This window comes from Solea solea, chromosome 16 (assembly GCF_958295425.1).
Source record: "Solea solea chromosome 16, fSolSol10.1, whole genome shotgun sequence".
NCBI classification, from domain to species: Eukaryota; Metazoa; Chordata; class Actinopteri; order Pleuronectiformes; family Soleidae; genus Solea; species Solea solea.
Window position 1 is genome coordinate 23,680,821 of NC_081149.1, and position 23,864 is coordinate 23,704,684.

The 23,864-nt window shown below is 40.3% G+C and overlaps 1 protein-coding gene across 8 annotated transcripts in view; it reads left to right on the forward strand.

Annotated features, from left to right (window-relative positions):
* Positions 1 to 23,864, forward strand: part of caskin1 (CASK interacting protein 1) — a 117,973-nt gene that overhangs the window by 44,663 nt on the left and 49,446 nt on the right. For all 8 annotated transcript variants that reach the window (XM_058652863.1, XM_058652865.1, XM_058652868.1 and 5 more), the window contains exons 2-4: positions 8,738 to 8,789; positions 20,554 to 20,651; positions 21,913 to 22,058. In XM_058652863.1, coding sequence (XP_058508846.1) covers positions 8,738 to 8,789; positions 20,554 to 20,651; positions 21,913 to 22,058 — 296 coding nt within the window. The remainder of the gene's footprint in view (positions 1 to 8,737; positions 8,790 to 20,553; positions 20,652 to 21,912; positions 22,059 to 23,864) is intronic.

Consider the following 23,864-nt stretch of genomic DNA (forward strand, 5'->3'; position numbering starts at 1 on the left):
TCAAATATCTTATTATTATCTCTACATCTCTAATGGGTGATTCAACAGCAGCAGCAGCAGCAGCAGCAGCAGCAGCAGCAGCAGCAGCAGCAGCAGCAGCAGCAGCAGCAGCAGCAGCAGCAGCAGCAGCAGTGACAGTGATTTCTTTCAGCTCAGCTGATCTGGGTACAGGTGTGAACGGGAGGAGTCTCCACGAAGACTCTCTGAGTCTCCGGGAGAAGCAGATGCTTTTTGTAGACAGTTCATCTGGAAATAAGGATGTGACGCTCACACACTCATCATCTCTCTGTGTGTGTGTGTGTGTGTGTGTGTGTGTGCATATGATTCTAAATCTTTGTTTGAATGATGTGTGTGTGTACAGGAAGAGGTACTGTAGATGATGCTTGTTGCCTAGCAACCATATCTATGCAACATATTGCGCATTTGTAGTGTGTGTGTATTTTTATCTTTCTCAGACTTAAACACTGACCTTGTCAGGACCAGTAGTCCTCATGGAGACCAAAAACTGGACCTAAGGAGGCTGAACCTCATTTTTGAGGAAGTGAATTTAGTTTTGAATTGATTTGAATTGTGGTTCGATTAAAGTGAGGTTTAAACTGGCTGTGCTTGAGGTGATGGACACGGCTTTGTTTAGCTTTAACAAATGAATTGAAGTCAGTGCAGTGTACCGAGAACAATAGCTGTGTGTGTGTGTGTGTGTGTGTGTGTGTGTGTGTGTATGTAGAAGAAAAGCGTTTCCTGCAACATCATGACAAGTTCTACTGCAGCAGGCTGCAGGGTAGTGAAGAGTAAATCAGCGTGAAGTGTTCACTTCACTGAGTCTTAATGTCCAGATTGTCATCGTTAAATAAATGAGTCTGCGGAAGAAAAAAAACAACAACCGCATGTTTAGCCTGAATCTGGAGAAGCTTGACGTCACAGACGACACATTAGCGGCTGATTTTAGATTTAAAAGCATTCAAAACGCAATACACTGTATAATCCAGTGTGGATTATACAGTATATTTACAGTATAATCCATCATAGTAAGGGCTCATTCCAAAAATGAATAGAAAAAAGTCACTTCAGTACTTTTGGCGTGATAAAAGGGGAAACTTATTTAAAGTTTATCATGTAATAGATTTTAGGTCACACGCCACACACATCCATGCTGTTTGACCTGCTTCTGTCTAATTGGTGGTTATTCGGATGGAAGCAGCAGCAGCAGCAGCAGCAGCAGCAGCAGATGTGGAACTAACACCAAAATTACCCTCATGCAGTTCCCACTGCTGCGCAATCACTGGCTGGATTCACTTGTTGGCAGGACACCGAGTTCCAGCAGTGATGCTCGTGTGATTTATCCGCCTAATTCAGAGTCTCTTGTAATGACTGCCGCAAAGACAGTGTTTGTGTATTTAACAGCGTCACCTGTGTTCACCACTGTGTAAAATGCCAATGTCTTAACTGCTTTGATGCTTTATACAAATAACACGTCCCATAAGAGACAAAGTGTAGGTAAATGTGAATGTGGTTTAGTATTTAAGGCCTTTAGTGGCATAAATACTGACCATGTCAGGGTTATCTTAAGGTTAGGGGTGAGGCATTAAGTGGTTATAGTTAAGGTAAGTGATAAGGCCTCGGGTAGGCTGTCCAAATAATTGGAAGTCAATGCAAGTCTTTAATTGGATAGAAGTACAAGAATTTGTGTGTGAGCAGTGAGCAGATGGTGTGTGTGTGTGTGTGTGTGTGTGTGTGTGTGTGTGTGTGTGTTACCTGTATAGAAAGCCAAGACCAGAAAGTATTTAGGAGAGAGGAAGCAGGGAGGGTCAATGGGGATTACATAGCTCCTACACACACACACACACACACACAGACACAGGCCATCTGCCCGGTAGTATTTACACACAGATTAATTATTAATGCTAATTATTTATATTGTGTGACATCATGACCTTTTTATAAACCACTGTAATGCATGTGTGTTTGGTTCAGATGTGTGTGTGTGTGTGTGTGTGTTTACATCTGGCAGACAGAGACTGATGTTGGCCGAGCTCCCACTCTTACCCGCCGCTCTGTCCTTATATGACGTCTCTGCACAGAGCTCCTGTCCTTATTTGATGACACGAGGGAGTGGCCGTGTGTATTTTTATGATGGGAGGAGCTAAGACGGAGGAGGTCTCAGTGCACAAAAGTTGCTGCAGAACACGACGTATATTCAGGAACGATAACTCATGTGAACCAGCTGACTGTGTGCATGTCCATCACACATCTGGACCTCGTAAAAGCCTCTTTGATTCTCTGTTAGTCTTTGTGGTTTGGCAGGTGGAGGATTTCAAGGCCGAGGTTAAAAGCGTGAATATCTGCTGGTTCAATTATCAGTGCAAATCCATCCTTCCATTTTCCAATTTACCTAATCTCCATATTTGACATGTTTTTGGACTGTGGGAGCAAACCTGAGAACCAGGGCACGATCCTGGGTCTTCCTGCTGCAAAGACAAGAGTGTGAACCACTGCACCACCCGTGTGGCCCTCATATACTTTTATATTTATGGTTTCTACAACGGTGAATTGAGAAAACAAGACACAAGTGGACAATACTGATTGGCTGATTACTTTTTACTCCCTTTTTTGACTTTATATGGATCTAACTAGGGGCCACACGGTGGGGTAGGGGTTCAGCGCCGTTGCCCTGCAGACCCTGGGCAGAACAAGGGCCTTTCTGCTTCCTCCCACAGTCCAAAAACATGTAGAGGGTGTGAGGCAGCTGGGATTGGCACCAGCAGCCCTGTGACCCTCATGTGGAGGATAAAGTGGTAGACGACGGATGGATGGATGAATAGACAGTAACTACGAATCAGTAATGACAGGATGACTTGAAACCACTTTTTGTGTCAGAAACCAATATTAGGCAGGTACAATTCAATTCAATTCAATTTTATTTGTATAGCGCCAAATCATAACATACATTATCTCAAGGCATTTGATATCTTATTAACTACAAAGCTGATATTTGTGCTGATGCAGCCACATCCACTTATATTCAAAAACATGTGCAACAATAATTCTTCCCTCATAAAGAAACATAGTGTCCCGACAACATGACTCAGTTAAAATACACTGTTGCCACATTCTGAGTGTTTGTTTTTCCAATACTGGGATTTTGACCGATATCAGATTATGTCGATATTCAGTGCTGCAGTCGAGTTACCGTGTGGAAAAGAAATGCTGTCACTTCTCTCCTTCATTTGTGGGACTGAGAGAGAGAGAGAGTGGGAGGGAGGGAGGGAGGGAGAGAGAGGGGTGGCACAAGTGGAAAGGTGAGAATGAAGGAAGAGTTAGGAGAGGTGAGGGGAACAGTCGGAGGAGTGGATGGAAATGGGGACAGATCGATCACGGCCAAGACAACAGGTCTACTTTCACAGAGCACTCCAGGATCCAGCACGTACTATTTTCCATTCTCACTGCCAGAGAGAGAGAGAGAGAGAGAGAAAAGAAGAGAGGGGGAGAGAGAGGCAGAAAGAAATATTGGGATTCAGGAGAAAGGCAGCCACATCTCAAGTATCTTTCCTTTCCTTTCCTTTCCTTTCCTTTCGCTACAGCAGTGATGAGTTGAAGACACTTTAAATGTGAAATATTAATGACTCATTTAAAAAAAAGTTACTTTATAATCAGGTTCATTCATGATTATTATGGGCAATTTATGGATCATTTAGATGTTGACTGTCTGGAGTAGAACAGGCCTTCAACAGTTCACAGTGAACGTGGAGCTTGTCCTTGTGTTGCTGTTTGATTTCTCAATGGTCTAATATCTCATTTGTACGTGCTGAATATTTCATGGCTGTTCGGAGCCATTTCATATTGATCACAGCGAATCATTTAGCGTGTACTTCATACATACTGTATTAGCTGCTGTTTCTTTTGTGTTGTACTCACTCGTGAGGCTCCGTATACATGTATGCAGTGTATTCGCTGTATTTACATATAATTACATAACACAAACACGAGTGGTCATTTTCTCTGGATTACATCACCCACACGTTTAATGTTATGTTTTGTTTTGGCAGCAGCCACATCCTGACTGGCATACACTCAAAACAACAAACCCCCAACAGACTAAATACTATTTATTTTTGACTTTTTTGATTATATTTTTTAAAATTTGAGCTTTTCCAGGGAAGTTTGACCTTTAACCTGGTGAAAATGTGTTATTTTTACTGTATTCAGTCTCAGTTTAGTGGGCAGATGCTGTCCTTCCTTCCTCCTGGCAAATATCGGCTGGTAGCAAACACGTCACACCGGGCTGTCACATGCTTTAACGGTGACTCCAGTTAACCTGCACTCACTGCAGCAGCTGTGTCCTGTGAGGACGGACAGAGGGACACATGGTTTATGTATCATTTTTTACAAACGTGTGCACATGTAAGTGTTTGTTAATGCGTGTTTATTTTGTAGTTCTGCATGTAAATGTGTTTGTGCATGTGCACAGTATAAGACTGCAGCTCTGTGGGTGTGGACGGTTGGAGTGGGTCCTCAGCTGGCTGTCCTCTCCATAACCATGGTTTCACTGTTTGTTATGACTCTCTTGCTCTGCTGCTGCACGACATCTCTGATCCTGAGCTAAACACACACACACACACACACACACATTTCAACTTCTCCTGGTTTAACTTCATGGCCTAAAAGTGCGTGTCCTTAAAATATTAATGAGCCGTCATGTGCCACTTACTGTGAGTTTAAACGCAGTGAAAGTCACTATTTATGTCTGATAAAAACACTTGGTCAAGCACGCCGCCGTTTGTGTAGAGCCACACAGGAGCCAGATACTGACTCTCACAGATAACACAGCAGCTGTCAGAGACAGGAAGTAGAGCAGGTTTAACAAAAGTAAAGAAAGTCCATCACTGTGTACATTAACACTATCTATAGAACGTGTGCGCTGCTGTTTCTCACCGTCAAACAGCCTTTTTTTTAACTGCAAACTCAAGTTTCTTTACCACTTACCGTCTGCACCAAAGCCCATTGAGAAAACCTGCAATTTTACAGAATGGCACTCGGGAGTTGTTAATCCACTGCTACGTCCAATAATACGTTTAAATTTCTTATCTTGTGCCTTCTGTGTTGGAAAACCTTGTTTTGGCTTATCAAAGGAGGCAGCAGTAGAGCAGCAGCTGCTGTGTCTCCACGTGCTTAAAACACTCATTTTCTCTATGGACTTTGGTGCGGCAAAGCAAGCAATGTTTTTAGTTGTAAAAGAGAAAAAGGGAACAAAATCTTAAAGGAATACTTCACCGATTTGGAAAATTGTGCTTCCCAACCTCACTTTCCCCCGAGAAATATCTTCATTCTTTTTTTTTTAAATTAATAGATTAAATTTGCATCATAAATATGTTTTTTTTTTATTGTGAATATTGTTGCATATTAAAACAAGCACTTTTTTTTTTTTAATGATCCAATCCAACTTTATTTGTAAAGCACTTCAAAACAAACACAGTGGAACAAAGTGCCGTACGGAATAATGGATAAAAGACAGAATACGTAAAAGACAGAAAAGCATATAAGTACATATAAGTACATATATGAGTACATATAAAAAAGGAATCAAGAAGGCATATTTATATGTCATTTTGAGCTCATAGCGTCCACCATGACTGTTGCTTTTCCTGTTTTTTTTTACTTGACTGGCCCCCGACTGACCAGACGAGACACTCAGTGGCCCACAGGTCATTTGACCTTGAGACCCCTGTTTTAGACCCTCTCGTAGGGGGACGGGACCTCATTCCCAGAATGTAAACAGTGTCGCTGACAGGACCAAGTGTCACAGTTGGGCACGTAACAAAGAAATGAATGAAGATATTTCTCGACTCAGGGAAAACTGAGGTTGGGAAGCACATTATACAACTTAATGCAACCTAGCTTCTGTCATCACTGAGAGTCCAAATCCCAAACAGCAAAGTCAGTGTTCATCGTCGTCATTCGTCTCCACCTGTTAAGAATCAGTTTACTGTTTTTTTTGAGAATGGAAAACTTGACAGGTTCAACATTTAAAACTGTGGAAAATGTGTGATGATATCACTGGACGACACGGACGAGGCAGCTTCAGGAAGACTGCCACCGTCAAAGAGACAGAGAGAGAGAGAGAGAGACTAGAATCCACGGTGGATTCTTTTCCTGTGACTTGTGAAAACCAGATGCACCGAGCGGAAAAGTTCTCTTCAGAACTGTTTTGTCACAAAGACGCTGTCGAAATGCAACAGGGGGATTTTTTGAGTGTGTGTTTTTTTTCCCTGTGACATCACAGCAGAGGTCACATGTGATGGTTGGTGGTCATGAGGTTATGGGATGGAAAGGTCACGGATAGTGAGTGTGAGACACATGTGGAAGACCATAAACAAAGACTCGTGTGTTTATAGAGCTTATCAGTGACTTCAAAGATGAAAAAGGGATTTAAAAGTCCCTTATGTTTCTGTGTCTCTGGTTCTTTAAATCTTTCACTACAGCTTTAAGGCCTTTCAGCTCAACAACAGTGCAAATAAACAGTAAGAAATAGCAACATTTCATTGAAACCAATTCATTTTTTTTATGATTTCATTCATCGTCTACCGCTTTATCTTCCACATGAGGGTTGCTGGTGCCAATCCCAGTGCTACACAACAACAAATACACAAAACATACTGCCCAAGCCCAGTTAAGCTCAGTGAATAAATTATACCATAAGGATCAGAAAAAATAAATATATATTATGGGAAGAAACAGGTTAACAGGTTTCACTTAACAAAAACAAAAATTACATTAACAACATGGTAATACAAAATTTTTATTAAAGGAAAGTAATATGATTAAAACAAACAGAATTTCAATCCAACTTCAAGTTTGGTAACCGCTAATGTTAATAGTGTGTTAATAAGGAGATAATATTTCAATAAAATCATGTTATTTCCAAAGTAATATCAATGGAATAGCTTTAGTATTAGGACTATTGTAGGCTACCATCAGTGTCAATGTTAAATGAATATAATAAAAAAATAGATGAAATGTATCCTCCCTTATGTTCCACACACATTTTGCATTGTTTTTATCAACCTATTACTTGGTGACTACAATTTATAAGATGTTATCATCATAATATTGCCTCCCTATTAAAGAATGATTACCATATTGTTACTGTACTGTAATATAAAGTGTTGCCAAAGAAATAAATACCTGAGCGCCACTGAACACTGAACAAGAACAGAGTAAACTGGAACAGGACAGACTTTAGGAGGTTCTGCTGTCATCATGTGACCAGGAACACACATTCTGATCTGTCAAATGTGTTCCTGTCGACAGTGAAACTTTGACATTAGTCTGAAATAATAGTCCAATGTCTCTTAGCAAAATGTTGTCACTGACATTGATTTGATGCAGGTTTGAAAAATACTATGCAAATAAAATAACAGTAATAAAACCACACATGTGGTGTGCAGAGGCCTTTTGTATCAGTGTAACGCATATATTATGTGAGCGGATGAATATCAGGTTCTGTGGCATTACACCCCGGTCCAAACACACAGGATGTAGATAGTGCCTTTGAAAGCCTCTTGGCTCGTGTGTGTATGTGTGTGTATTAGAGTTTTATATGTGTGTGTGTGTGTGTGTGTGAGTGAATCCCTGCATTTAGCGGCCAGAAATAGCCTGTTAGGAAATCAATGTTCCTCTCTCAGTGGCGCTGGGAGCTGTCTCCTCCACAATAGAGGGACTGTCCTGTTTCCTGCACCCTGGAGTGAGTGGGCGCACGTCTGTGTGTGTGTGTGTGTGTGTGTGTGTGTGTATAGAGTGAAAGAGTGAAAGCAGAAAAAAAGAGAGACTGCAGGCTCATATTTATCCACAGTTCTGCAGCATCAGCTCACAAGAGACGTAAAAAAAGAGAAATAATGTGGGTGAAAGTCACTAAATGTTCTATTTGATTCGTTTTTTTGACATGCACATGTCACATGCTATATTTGTTGTGTTCCATATGTTATTGTTGCTGCAGTAGTGCTGATAGTATTGCTTGACAGAGCCTGTTTTAAGATGGAGGACGCAGTACGTCAATAACGTTGCATCATTTCTGTTCAGAAAGACCAAACAACAAAAATATGCACTGTACCTTTAAATTACAACTATTTACATCCTGGTCATAAACATCAGACTAATTTTACATTTTCATTTTTAACAGTATACAGAGAATTGAAACCAGTTTTCAGCACATAAAGCTTTGTGCCACCTTTTTTAATCCATAACCATTTTGGTGATTTAGCTCATTTATCTTATTTCAGTGCCAGTTTCAAATGTCATGCTTTATTCAGGGCGACACACTGAGCGATGTAACTATGAGTGACAGCCACATATTATCATCACGGGGGAGCGCTGGAGGAAAATGATGACGGTAGGCGAGGAAATGTCACGACCGTATGACTCGTGAGTTTTCCTTTCAGGAAAAAGAGGAAAAATGTCACGGGCTGTGGCAACAGGACTAATTATGTTTGTGTATGTAACACAATGATATCATTGTGTCATAGTCATCCATCTTCTACCGCTTCATCCTCCACGTGAGGGTCACGGGGGTGCTGTGCCAATCTCCATGCAGAAAGACCCTTGTTCTGACCAGGTCTCAAACCCGGGTCTCCTTGCTGCAAAGGCAAGACTGTGAACCACTACACCCCCCGCGTGGCCCTTTTTGTTCCACTGTATCTTCAAAATAAAACAGCATGTTCATGTTCTTCTTTTCTTTGTCTTTCAGAACTCCTCGGTTCAGCAAAGAAAGTCAACGTCAACTTCCAGGACACAGATGGGTGAGTCGCTCTTCCTCCTCCTCCTCCTCCTCCACCATACTGTAGCTTTGGTTCATCTCCACTCTGATGTCAGTGTTGTTTTCACTCACCATCAATCTCTGCAGTCTGCAACCCCTCTCCTATCTTTCTATCCTTCTTCTCAGGCCTTATAAATGTCCACCATCATTCCTCCTCCTCCTTCTCCTCCTCCTCCTCCTGTCTCCTCCTGGTCCAATTCACATAAAAACAGTTTTCTCATGGCAGTTTTATGTCTGTCTCCGTAGAATTAACATGTGAAGGATTAGACTCAAACTACCTGCTAAAGATCAGACTGTGTGTCTTGTATGGGGATGTTTGTGAGAGAAGAAACATATAAACCCTCAGGAGTGAGGACATTTGGCTGGTTCTCACATGCAGTCACCCCTCACCCCTGTGTGAGGGGGTTAGGCACATAGTTATGATGGTTAAGGCTAGTGTTAAGCCTGTGGTATACTATGTGGTATGTACGTGGAAGTGCGCGTCGCATATCGCAGACCCCGGTCAGATCAGGGTCCTGTAGCGTCCCACTTGACCATCGGGTGGCGGTACAAGTCTGGACACAGGGAATAGGATGTAATACCTACCAAAGAAGAAGAGAACGATGCTACAGCTCCCTCGGACACGACTGGTCCCAGCTGAGAGGTCCGTCGGGCAGGGGAGTCGGGTTCGAGGGTTGCCAGGTTGAGAATCCTGATGGCAAAAGAGCCGCGTGAGGAGCAGCCAGACGGTAGTTGAGAGTTGGAGGAAAATGGAATTGGTTGCAAAGCCAAACGCGACAGCTGCATTGTGGGAGCACTCCGGATTCAAACCGCATGACCGCGGTGAACCACTTAACCTGAGCGAGTCGGTATGTCGCATTTGTTGTAAAACAGTAAACGCGGCGAGTTTAGCACAGCTGGCAACATTGTCACTCCTGAGAGCTCCTGCCTTAAGCCACACAAAGTCAACATGTTGGTATTTCTTGCTCAGAATCTGCCATAAAATCTCTCTCTCTCTCTCTCATTTGCATATTTTGTTAACAGAGACTGAGAGTCCATTTTATTTATTACTTTTGGTTGTTGTGTTTCATTTATTGTGGATATTCAAAATGTCTTCCAGCTCCAGTGTTAAATATTCTTTAGAAATAAAAGATCTTGGAAAAGGTGTACCTGCATCATTATGCCAGTATCATTGTATTAGGTGAAGATCGACGACAATATTATCGTTTATCGCGATCATTTCTGGGACAATTTATCGTCCAGCAAAATTTGTTATCGTAACTGTGACCTCTTTAGAACCTTTCCTGGCATAAACACTGACCTTGTCGGGATTGTGAGTCCTCATGGAGACAAAAACCAGATCCTAATGAAGCAGAATCTCACTCCTAAGGAACTGGTTAAGTTCAGGGCTAAGATTTATATTGTGGTTAGGTTAAGGTGAGGGTTTATTAACTGGTTATTGTCAAGGTTAAGGTTGTCCAAATGAATCATTGCAGTGTCCTAAGACGAATAGCTGTGCAGACCTGTGTGTGTGTTTGGCTCCTCCTCCTTTGGACACACCCCCATCGTTTCAGAGAATTGTACGTGATTTGAAACTTAACACATTTTGCTCAGGTGGTGAGGAACACATTTTCCTGTGATGATATTTCACAGTGACTGACAACATATTTTATCCTCTAAGTAAAGGGCAGTAAGTGGAATAGATGACAGGAGGAACATGTGACACGCAGATGCTTCAGTGCAGAGCCGTCATCGTTTTCACCAAATGGTTTGATGAGTAAGGAAACACTTTGGACCGATGCTGCTGCTGCGGCCTTTCCCGTCACCACATGTTTACCCAACTGAACGCCCAAGAACCAAACATGACGTTAGAAAATAAGAGTAGTGCTAAAGTGTATGAAACGTCGTTCCTCCACACGAGGAGACTTTAATCCACAGTCGTCTGAGTTGGATTTAGACAATGAAGGAATGAAAGAAGAGGAATATGTTGATATTCTTGCTCTTCTTCTCTTGCTGCCTCTCTTCAGTTCACCTTTTTAGCCTCTTTCTGGTTGTTGTTGTTGTTGTAGCGTGACAACGCAATTTGATCGGACTATTGTTCTTACGTTAGTATATGAGCAGAAGAAGGGAATGGATTTTTTTTGAATGAAGTTTATCTCACTTTCTTAGACTAGATGACAATGCACCCGCTTTCCACTAAAATGTACTTTATTTCTCTAGCTGACCCTTTACAACAACCCCCAAGTGCTTTACAAAATAAAAGCATTAAAAACAGACGGTAAAAACACATTCATGAAAAATCAAACAAAATACCAAGACCAAAAGAATAAAAAGTGAACTAAAATAATGAAAAGAATAAGAAAGAATAATGTCACCATATAATAATAATACTTCAACACCCAATCACATTATTTGTGTTACTCTTTAGTACAGTTTTAGTCAGATTAACATGTTTACATGGATTTAAAAAGTCTGGTTCAATAGATTAGAATTCCCAAAGGCCCTAATAGTAGTTTGGAGAACAATGATGAATGATGAAACAGCAGCTTTAGTTTCTACATGTCTCATGTCCAGTGGACAGTGGACAGTGGACAGTGGACATTCAACTGAGCTTCTTCAGTCCACTTCACATCAGGTAGAGTTTACAAATCCTTCACAGTTCCTCTCTTTATTTCTCAAGCTAATAGCAGATTATCTATGATCCCCAGACACCGTGTGGCTGTGCTTCACTCATTTTAATTACTGCACACTACTACACACTGTCTTTTATGTCTCTAATTTATGTTATTTCCCGAATGCAGCGGCTTGTATTTTTGCAGACTTTAGAGAGCATGTGACAATAAAATAAACACTAAACGTCGTCTGCCCATTATGCTCATGAAGACAAAGTGAGTTTTAACAGAAATCTGTTTAATCTTAATTTGAAATTCTTTATATGTTGATTTTACGATTTCAGTGTGCAGCAGTGTCCCTACTGTACTGTATATACTGTATAACATTTTATTTATATTAAACTGGCAAACCACACCCACAAAGCAATTATGAGATTATGGTATAGAACAGAACCTCCGACCGAAAGGGCAGTGGCTTTGCATTGTGGACGAGATATTTGGAATGGAAACATTGACACATACATTTAGATGACGATGAGATGCTATTTAGAGCTGAAACAATTACTCCATTAATCGTCAACTGTTGTGACTGCTTTATTCATGATTAAAACAAGACTTCTGATTGTTTCAGCATCTTAAATGTTAATATTTTTTCTTTCTTTGCTCCTTTATCACAAAAACGACTTTTTTTAACGTTTTCTGACATTTTATGTTAGTTGCAGCTCTAATGCTGTTCTATGACAAATGGGAAAAGTGGACTGATTATAGAAGTCAAGAAGATGACATCACCATAACCATTGGATAATAAGATGAGAATTTTTATCATGTTGCACTGAGATGCTGTAATTGTTCTAAGAAAAAATAAATAAAAACAAAACATGAAGAAAGAATGTTACATTTATAGCAGAGAGAGCTGACGCACCTCGCGTTTCTCTCCTGTGTTTGAACAGGAAATGTGAAAATCTGAGATTTTGAGAATAGAAACAGACAAGTGGACTCATTTATTTAATCATTATCATTATTAGTTTCTTACTTTCCATGATGACCGGTGAGACTCTGCCTCCCCTGACTGCGTGTGCAGTGTTTGAACCCTCCCCAGCTCCCACGTACAAATTGATATTCAAATTTCAATAAAAAGTGTCATTCCCGATACTTCTGTTCTTGTGAGGAAAAGACTATGTTGAGCAAAGTGTGCTGAATAAAGTGGTTTCTGTTATGTAATCCTCGCAGAGTGAGCGTGAACGGCCTAATCTAATGAGTGTGTTTACTGTTATCGCTGATTTGGCCCTTAATTCCTCCCACAGAATTAAGTGGTGGATGTGCGAGCTAATGCTAACACGGCTGCGTGTGTGTGTGTGTCTGTGTGTGTGTGTGTGTGTGTGTGTGTGTGTGTGCAGTTTGTCTGAACACTGTTTGTCTACATTAGAAATGCATGTATCATGTTGATGTGTAATGAGCGCACGCTGAGATGAGACGAGTGTGTTTTCTTTCAGGTTCGTTTGCTCCTCCTGGAGATCATAATGAACCTACTCTGTAAAATGAACTCTTTAATTAGGATTTTTCCTCATTTGCAGTGTGTGTGTGTGTGTGTGTGTGTGTGTGTGTGTGTGTGTGTGTGTGTTTAATTGAATTACACAAGTGGTGCCAATCATTTGGTTCTGCAGCATCATAAAACATCAGGAAAATGTGGAAACTCTCGTCAGCACATTTCTCTTATTTGGTTAATTAGAAAACAGTAGAAGTAGATGACTGTAGGAGGGAGGGAGGGAGGGAGAGAGAGGGAGAGAGAGAAGGGGGGAGAGAGGGTGATGTAAGAGAGCAGGTTTGTCACAAACATGTCAGGAGTCCATAGAGTGGAGAGATGACGACAACAAAGAGTGAGAGGATGAAGACTCTTCTTTATAAACCTTGACAAGGAGAGTCCCATTGAGAGTGGTGAGAACATGACTGAGGATGTAAAGGCTCTGCTTTTCAAAGCTGCTTTACACTGCAGTTATTCACCCATTCTTCCATTCACACAGCACTGTGCAGCACGTCGTTCATTCTCACACTGTCAGCACAGCCAGTATGGAATTAGATTTGTGTCAATATTTTCACAACAACACGTTTTAAGAAATCCTTGAAAGTTTGTGAATTTAAAAATTGCCCTAATTACATCTGGGTCATTGAAAGTGTTTGAAATGTTATGCAAGAAAGAAGCGAAGTTAAGCTTTTAACAATTAGCGGTGCAATTTTCAGAACAACGAGCGAGTAAAGCTAAGCAAAGAGAGAGTAAACGACGAGGACGTGATGCCTGGGAAATGAAAATTCCAACATCTCAAAATTACAAACACTGACCAAGATCGCAAGGACGATCACTTGTCCAGCTGCAAATCAATCAAAGTGGACGCCGTCATGGGCGAAGCGGCTCTTCCAGGTTGCCCTCCCACCTTAACCTGTGTCAGCACGTTTGATCCTTGAATTTCAGGGAATAGGTCCTGGAAAAGACCTTGAAAGGTCAAAACCAAGGTGTGGGGAACCCTGAATATAATAACTAAGTGTATTTCAGCAGCAAAATGCAGGTGTAAAATCCTGTGTTATTTTAAACATTACAATAAAAGTGGCTTTTATAAGATTTTTCTATCTTTGCAGCACATTTAATATATTTTCTCTCGGCTCACTGAGGTGTTCTTCTTTTTCTTTCCTCCTCTCTCCTTCACTTGTGTGCGTCACCACACCCCGCTGAGTCATCTTAGCACCTTTCTTACTTCAAACGATGAAGAGCAACACTTTTGTTCTCCTCATTTCTGTTTTTGTGTGGGAAACAAAGTTACCGCCATTGTTCCCCGACGGATTAGTGAAGAAGATGACACGCTATCCTCCGCCTTTTAATGCGACCAATTAATATAAAATGAATAATAGTTAACGCGTCAAAAGCATTGAGGACTAGTCAAGACGCACACACACACACACACACACACACACACACAGGCAGACTGACAGACAGACAGCGATTAACAAACAAAAGAGACACAAGACAATGTGATATATGAGCCACACACACACACACACACATAGAAGAGGCTTATCTGTACTGCACACCAACAGATGGGAGAAAGGAGTGAAAAGAGTGATATATTGTCTTCCTTCCTTCTTTGTCCAGGGTGTGATTGTTGGAGCAGTGTGTTTCAGGAAAGACTCGGAGGCGTAAAAGAATCTCTCCTTACTGAAAATAGGTCAGAGTGTGTGTGTGTGTGTGTGTGTGTGTCAGTGTATGGGAGCGTACTGTACGAGTGTGGCAGGTGAAGCAGGGGCCGTGTAAAAACGTGCCTGGATCATTTTGCAGCATCAAAACGGTTCTTTACAGTCATTACACTGTAAACTCTGCACTGTTCTCTGATCTATCCTAAATGCACGGGTGTCTTTGGTCGCGATGAAGGCTTTACCCACATCTGCGGTGCAGTTTTTAACCACAGGAGAAATGGAGGTGCATTATCTCCCTCTCCAAACAATCGCTCTGACACACGGGGGAGCAGGAGGACTCAGCGACAGAGGGGATATATTATATGTATATATATATATATATATATATATATATATATTATTGCTATAATGAAATAAATCAATGAAATCAAGCAAGCTTATATGTATATATGTGTGTATATATATATATACATATACAGTATGTATATATATACATGTATATATGTATATATATATATACATATATGTATATATATACATATATATGTATATATATATACATATATATGTGTATATATATATACATATATATGTATATATATATACATATATATGTATATATATATATGTATATATATAAACAAAAAAATATTGCCGGCAAATATTAAGTGGTGGTCTGCATGTGGCCCGCGGGCCGCCAGTTTGACACCTCTGCACTAAATGCACAGATGAACATAAAGACTGTAACTTGATTGGCTGCTGCTGTGAAAGCGACACAGCGATGAAGTGGTGTTTTTTTATATCTGCACCACACGGCAGCTCGAAAAACCAACAGAGAAATGCAACAAGGGACCAACCTGAGGAGTCGGATTCCCGGAGAGCAATAGATTTATGGAAGCGGGGAGGATGCAGAGGACGGGGGCTGTGGAGGGAAGCGGTGAGATCATCAAAGGCCGAAGAGGGAGGAGGAGAAGAGAGGAAGAGAGGAAGAGAAGAAGAGAAGAAGAGAAGAGAGCGATCTGAAGGCAGATGGAAGGAGAGAGACAGAGGGATGTGGGGGAGACGGGAAGGTATAAATATTGTATGGCTGGTTTTACTACTTGGCAAAAGCAAGGGCTTTCCTCCTCCTCCTCCTCCTCCTCCTCCTCCTCCTCCTCCTCCTCCTCCCTCCACACATGTACCCCACTGACACACTCTGCAGTGCTGTTGTTCTCACTGAGATGCAGCGTTGTGTAACTGTGTCCTTGTGTAAACCCTGCCTGGGAAAAGTGAGGCAAAGAGGAACCCACTCTTGAGATGAAGGACAATCATCTCCACTGAAAGTGGGAATTTGTCTTTTGATAAAATGTTAAATACGAGTCCAAAAATAATTTGAAAGTTGTTTTTTTTGTTTGTTTTTAAATCACAGGGCTTCTTTCTTCTTACTGTCAAATATAATTTAAGTAATTTTGGTGACTCATTGGGCAATGAGTCAAAGTTCCTGAGTGAAAGTTGAAGAAAAATCTGAGGAAAAACATTAAAAATGAGTTTCGTGAAAGTGTATGAACATTATATAGATTTATATTATATAGATATTTTCACGTGCTTATATTGCTATTGATGAAAATGACTACAGATAGGATGATACCACTTTTTTTTGTGTGCAACACGATACAAACTCGAGTATCTACGGATATCAATAGTGTCACAACTATTGTTCTCCCAAAAATAAACAGCTCAAACATGACTCAGCTAAAATGCTTTTGCTCATTTTTATTCATCCAATCTGATGATTGTGACCAGTATCGGACCAATACCGATACTGACCGATACCGATTCCCATGACAGCATATTGTGTCTGGGATGTTTTATTGTTTTATCATCAGTCCTGCATTTATGGTCCTTGTCCTTGACCTTGAGGTCACTGAGGTCAGAGAGGTCTGTGTAGTCCTGGGATTCAATCTTCTGTCATGCATTTAGATGGAATAATAACATGTCACATGACCTGAGCAAACATACGGCCCGCGGGCTAGACAGGCCCATCAGAGGGTCCGATCCGGCCCGCAGGATAATGAATTATCATTAGAATCTAATCATAATGTTATATACTATATTTTTCAGTTCCAGGTACCTGTGACTGAATGTTCTGTGCCTTTGTAGATCCACTGCATCTCAGGTTGTTTATCATATGTTTTTTGTAAAAAATTAAATGTAAAACTTTGATTAAACTGCACAGTTTACTTCAAACAATGAGCGAAACCTGCATAACTAAGAAGTATAATTGGTACGATGTAGTTGTTGTTTTGGAATGTGTTCTTTTAAATGAATTCTGTTGTATAATTATGTTACTATGGTGGCCTGCAGGTCTCACACAGACTTTCATCCCAAGGGACTTCCTGGTTAAATAAAGGTTAAAATAGAAATAAACAAAATAAGCTGAAACAAACACACACAGACGACAAGCTGTGATAATAAAAAAAATATACATGATTAAGATAAAATAAGATAAGATAAGATCATTTATTAGTCCCGCAGAGGGGATATTCACATTACAGCAGCAAAGGCAGTAAAGAGAAAGATAATAAATAATAAACATGCATTACCAAAATGTACATTATAGACAGTTGAACAGTGTTTAAAGTGTTTAAAGTGAAACTACAGATGTGAAAAGGATAAGAAATGAGAGAAGAAGTCAGACAGTCAAAACAAAACAAGGAGAAGTCAACTTTAAATTTAAATATAGAAGGTATACAACATAAAATCAATAAAAAATAGAAGTAAAACAGTAAAATTGTGACATAATACAATAATAAAATGGCTAAAAACTACATAGAAGTGTCCGGGTTGACTATTTTTATCCTGATGGAAGAAGAAGAAGTGCAGGAGGAGAAGGAGAGAGGGAAGGAGTGAAGGAGTGGAGTGACAGGTGATCTGTAGTAAATAAAGTAGAGCAGGTCACTCTGGGCGTGCAGCACTGTTTAGTATGCTGCTCTGCTCTCTCTCTCTCTCACACACACACACACACACACACACACACACACACACACACACACACACACACACTTTTAATATACATGTCACCCTCGAGCACAGACACTCAATAGTTTGCAATAGTTTGGACACATACTGTACACTTCCTGGCCCTGTCTCCATGGTTACAGGAGAATCTCTGAGTTCCTATTGTGACTTTATGTCACGTGGAAGTGCTTCACCTTCATGGTTCAAGTCGATCAAAGTGACAACGTTATATTACAAGAACCTGTGGCACCAATGTTCTATTATTATTTTTCATCTGTTTATGTTTATGTTATTTCTCACCTGACGTCATCAGCCAAACACCTTAAATATGGAGCTGTATCTTTACTCTGCTCTCCTCATATTTATTTATGAGAGGATGTTGTTATGACATAGAGGAGCAGAGGAGGTGTCTTTGTGTGTGTGTGTGTGTGTGTGTGTGTGTGTGTGTGTGTGTGTGTGTGTGTGTGTGTGTGTGTGCGTGTGTGTGTGCGTGTGCATCAGTTTCATGATAGCAAACTTTCTTATTTCAGATAAGCTCAGCCAATGAACTTCTCCTGGGAATGTAACCAAGAAAAATGTGTTATCGATTACGCCTGTGCACACTGTGGCCTGGTTTGGTGCATTACTCTGCCTTTAAAAATAAAAATAAAATAAAATATGATGCATATCAGCAGTGCAACACAGCGCTGGGTCATAGGGGGACGAGCATGGGTTATATTAGACTTAGCATGCAGAGAGAATCTAAGTCTTTTATTTCTCCAACCAAAAGAATAGAGACAAGTACCCAGTTTGCTACTTAATTAACCGAGTTACTAACAGTTTCCATGTTTCGTGGTTTTTAAATGTTTTCTATCATAAATGTTTCACAACAGTATAAAGGAAGCTCAGTAGTTCAGTAAGACGTGTTGTCAGTCTTGTGTATTCAAGTGTTTATCATTATTATTATTATTATTATCATTATTATTATGAACTTTTATTTAAACAGGAGATTAGAAATGTTCAACAGGCGGCTCATTCAGCGCAGTTACACTAACACTAACATTTACAGACACGTGAAGATAAAAGTATCATAAACATAAAAATAAAATAGGAATACAAAACAGGAAAATAAAACACTGTATGATCAAATATCAACACATACACCATGAATGTTGTATATGGGGTCTCTGTGGATCCTTATTTAGTATTAAAATGTCTTAAATCTCTCTTTCAAAAGCGTTGAAAGTGTGATCACATAGGAAGTCGATTATATTTTGTAAGTGAAAATCTCAAAATAATTGGTAGCAGTTTAAAAAATAAATAAATAAATAAACAAAATAATAATTTATGTAAAAACCCTGTTGTTTACTTGAAAGTAAAAAATACACACGGTGTGCGAGCAGTGCTTCATGTGAGATGCAGGGATGATAAATGGTCAGTAAAACGATGCTTCATACATACAGCTGCATCAGCTTATCTCTGTGTGTGTGTGTGTGTGAGAGAGAGAGGAGCTATTTGAGGATTAATGTCACATCACTCAGAAATCATCTGAAACCACCGGCTCATGTTTCAAATATTTAAAACATGAAGAAAGTGATTTTTGTTTGTTTTACAGCGACATCACAAAAAAATGGTGACATTTAAGGATACGGTACATACTGTGGACACATGACGAGACATATTTTACGGTCTTTTAGCTTCAAGATTTAGATGATTATAAATGAATGAATAGTAGGAACACACCACTTAATATTAAAGAGCTGAAAGTGACAGTTTCGCCCCCTAGTGCAGTGGAGGTGAACAATAAATAGACTCCCCTCTAGTTCTTGTCCATGCAGGACTCAGTTCAATCAAAACAAACATGGTTTTCAGCTTAACTATTTTGTTTTAGATCAAATATTATTTATATTGTTTATATTTTGTATATAAGAAGCAATTTGTAACCTAAGAAGTAAACAGGAAGTGATCATTAGTTATTGAATAGTGGAGCGCTAGTTGTTTTTTATATTTATTTAGTTGTTTGAGTGTTTATTTTCCACAATTGTAAGTGTTTTATTTTCTATTTTTTGAAGTGTTTTATGGGTTAGGGTGACTCTCATGTGGAGGCTGAAGCGGTAGAAGATGAATGGAATGAATGAATGAATGTTCACATGTTCAAACTTAATAAATAAATAAAGCCTTTATTCATTTATTCATACACTGGGACGAGGGCAGCAGTCCGTTTGAACGGAATTGTCAGGCTGCAGTTGTGCACGGAGACACACTGAGCGTGTTTGACAGGAAACACAAGCACCTCTCAAGAGGGACGAGAGAGAGGAGCGCGCACGTGTGTGTGTCTGTGTCTGTGTGTGTGTGCGTGTGTGTGCGTGTGTGTGTCACCGCTGATATCAGTCAGAGACGAGGCGCTGTGTGTCGTTTATGTGTGTGGCTGCAGGTTATGCCTTTATTCCTCTCATCGTGCTCATCCATCACACATGACATGTCCTTCTCATCACACGCACACACGCACACACACACACAGAGTCTGGTGTTCATGACTTCTGACTCTGACCTTAACCTTGACCCCAACCTTAACCTCACCCTACCACTCAACATGTCTTCACCTTCATATGTAATAACTCACATTGTGGGGACCATGAGTGTGGAAACAGATCTAGGTCCTGACAACATGAGTAATACCTGGACACACACACACGCACACACACACTGTATCCCTTACATAATACTGTATAATACAATTCCTCTTCTTCATCTCCCCACACCCCCGCTCTCTTTTTCCGTAGACACACATCAGATGTTTGGCTCTAATCCTCTGCTATTAAATCTATTTGTCATGCCAAGCTTTGCCATTACCATGTCAGGATATGCATGTGTGTGTGTGTGGTCTTGTTTTTCATGATTTTTTTGGTCCAAACCTCACAGCAAACGTGTAACCTTAAGCTGTCTGTGTGTGTGTGTGTGTGTGTCTGTGTGTGTGTGTGTGTGTGTGCACCACAGGTTTTCTCCTCTGCATCATGCCGCTCTTAATGGCAACCTGGAGCTCATCACTCTGCTGCTGGAGTCGCAGGCTGCTGTCGACATCAGAGACCAGAAAGGTGAGAGGGAAACACACACACACACACACACACACACACACACACAGACACACACTTCTTCCTGAAGCACAGCTTCTGTGTTTATTTGTTGAAATCCTCTTTACATCCAGAAAGTCATAGATAAATAAAGTGATCTGGGAACAAAAGGAACATGATATAGTGTAGTAGGAGTCTGGCAAAGGTTACACTGTGACCGATGCAGCAGATCCGTCCACCCACTCCCTTCCTGTCCTCTCATCTAAGTTAGCAGGGAAATACCAGGAGCCAAGTCAAGAAGAGAGCACAGGGAAGACGACTTCATCGATTCTGACTAAATCACCACTGAATCACCTTCAAGGAAAACACTCAGCATTAACATGTCGCGCCAAAGCGCTCGGAGAACTTTCTGATCCAGATCCATATCTGAATAAACATGGGTCATATCCTACATCCAACGTGCTGGTAGAGAAATGGAGATGTATGGCTCAGTGGGAGATTGGGTCATCTTTCAACCAGGAGGTTGGGGTTTGATCCCTCGTCCACACGCCAACGTGTATGGTCAAGAAACTTCACCATAAGATAAGATAAGACGGTGCTGTGGGTGCAGAGAAACACAAGAGAAGAGAAAAGTCTTCCTCAACACTTTATTCTTCCTCTCATCTCTTGAACATCTCAATCACAACACTCCAAAACATGGTGTGCAGCCCAAAAAAGAACAAAAAATAAATAAATAAAAAATCTAATCCTGCAATAATGTTACGATCAGATCGTCATTTATTTGTTTCACAAAGACGAAATTTACGGCGTTACAGCAGCAAAGATTATAAATAATAAACATGCATTTTCACTTCTATGAATGCACAATGTAGAAAGGTATTAACTATTAAGATATATGTATATATATATATATATATATATATATATATATACATACATATATACATATATAAAATGTTTTAAATGTAGTTTTAAACGATCATCAAGACTAGAAAGGCTTATAAAACCTCCCCTCCTGTTGGAGTTAATGAGCCGCACAGGTGGACAGGTTGGTGAGTGACAGTTACACCAGCACATCAATCCATTCAGTCCCAACTTAATGATTAATCGTGTTTATTACCGTGCTGTGAGGGCTATAAATGTTGTATTTTAGTTGATTTATTGATGTTTATCGAGATATGAAGAGGATTTCAACAAATGAAATAAAAGCTGAGAACCAGAGAAAGAAAGAAAGTGAGTTTTCCCGTGTGTGTTCGTGTGTGTGTGTGTGTGTGTGTGCGTGCAGGTATGCGGCCTCTGCATTACGCAGCCTGGCAGGGGAAGGCGGAGCCTATGAAGATGTTGCTGAAGTCTGGTTCGTCCGTCAACGGCCAGTCAGACGAAGGACAGATTCCTCTGCACCTGTCGGCGCAGCACGGACACTATGACGTGGTGAGTGAGATCAGGCGTTCACAAACACACACACACACACACACACAACAGCACGTGAACACGACACACACACTCACACACCTGTTTAGGTGTCTGTTAGAAGTCACATGCAGTTTAAATGTAACATGCTCTCTAGACTTCTGTCCCTTGGTAAACGCCTGTATTAATATAGTTGTTATTTACACCAATCCAGACACCTTTAAACCTTAGAGGACGCTTAGATCACAGATTTATTTTAAACTTTCATATTCAAAGTGAAGTGCATTGTCTACGAGCGCGAGGAGGTGTCTAGTTGATGCGCATGACTTGGATGTTGGCAGGTATATTCATCATAAAATCGGAATTTTTCTTGTATTGAATTATTCATTCATTCATTCATTCATTCATTCATTCATTCATTCATTCATTCATTCATTCATTCAATCATGTCACTTGTTTAAGTTATTTAATATGTTTAAAAAACAAACAAACAAAGAAAAAAAAAACACTCAAGCAGCCGCTTAGTTCGCTTATGCCTCGGCCCGGCCCTGTTTATGACATCAATTTACAAAGACGCACATTTTCACTACCGTTTTAATTAAAAATCTTTTTTTTGTTTCCGTTATTTTGTTAGTTTTCGTTAACTCTAATAACCTTGGTTGGAAACAATTGGTATCATTACGATTTCAAGTAAAATCATATTGCAATTTCAGTCGCACAAATAGCAATTAGATATTTCCTTTCCCTTAATCGTTCGGCTTCAGGGATGGATTCAGGAAGAGATTATCGATGTTATCTTTGAGCTCATTGTTTTTGGTTTTCTGCCCTGAAACTCTCAAGTGTTGTTTCAGACACAGCAGACAGCTTCTTTTTTTTTTGACAGGTCAGCAGAAAAATCACAGCTGTAAATAATCAATTGAATGATGGCTGAGTTCCATTCAGCTTCCTCGGTGTCAGGGCGCTGGCTGCTGCTGCTGCTGCTGCTGCTGCTGCTGCTGCTGCTGCTGCTGCTGCTGCTGCTGCTGCTGCTGCTGCTGCTGCTGCTGCTGCTGCTGCTGCTGCTGCTGCTGCTGCTGCTGCTGCTGCTGCTGCTGCTGCTGCTGCTGCTGCTGCTGGAGAACCTGCACTTTTCCTGCACACAAAAAAACACACAAACACACACATGGACCATGTTATTCACGAGTCTGGTGTGTGATTATCATTTAACGACATTTTTCTGAGCCAAAAGTAGAGTCAATGTTAGACCTGATTTTATATCAGTAAAATAGACATGTTTGCTCTTTTTCATTGCTCTTCATTTGATCTGGGTCTTCTGGAGTTAAGGGTAAAGATATTTTACTTACATCAACATCTTAATGATGCGATACCTGCAAACAAGCCTACACTTTGTAATGAAACCTTTGCAACACAGTCAAGATTCATGGTTCCAAATTAATCAGAATCACTGTTCTACTGTATAAACCAGGGTATGTGAAGAATTTTGACCAGAATGCATAGAAAATGTAATGAATAACGTAAAAAATTATGATAATCTCGCTCCATCTTAATCTAATTTCTAAGTATGTGAGGGAATTATTGGCAATAAATCTGCCTGACTTTGCTCGACCTATTTACACCTCTGTATTCTAACCTTGGTGATGATGGTGTTCCTTTGAGAGCTCAGTATTTTCTCAGGTGGTTCTTTGGTATAAAAAGGTTTGAGAACCACGGGTTTAGAGCCAAAGGAAATTCAAAAAGCTTCGGTTCCAGTGCACGCTTACAACAAAAACAAAACACGGAAAGTAAAGCAGACTCACTAAAAACGCACTTATCACACAGTGGAAAAGA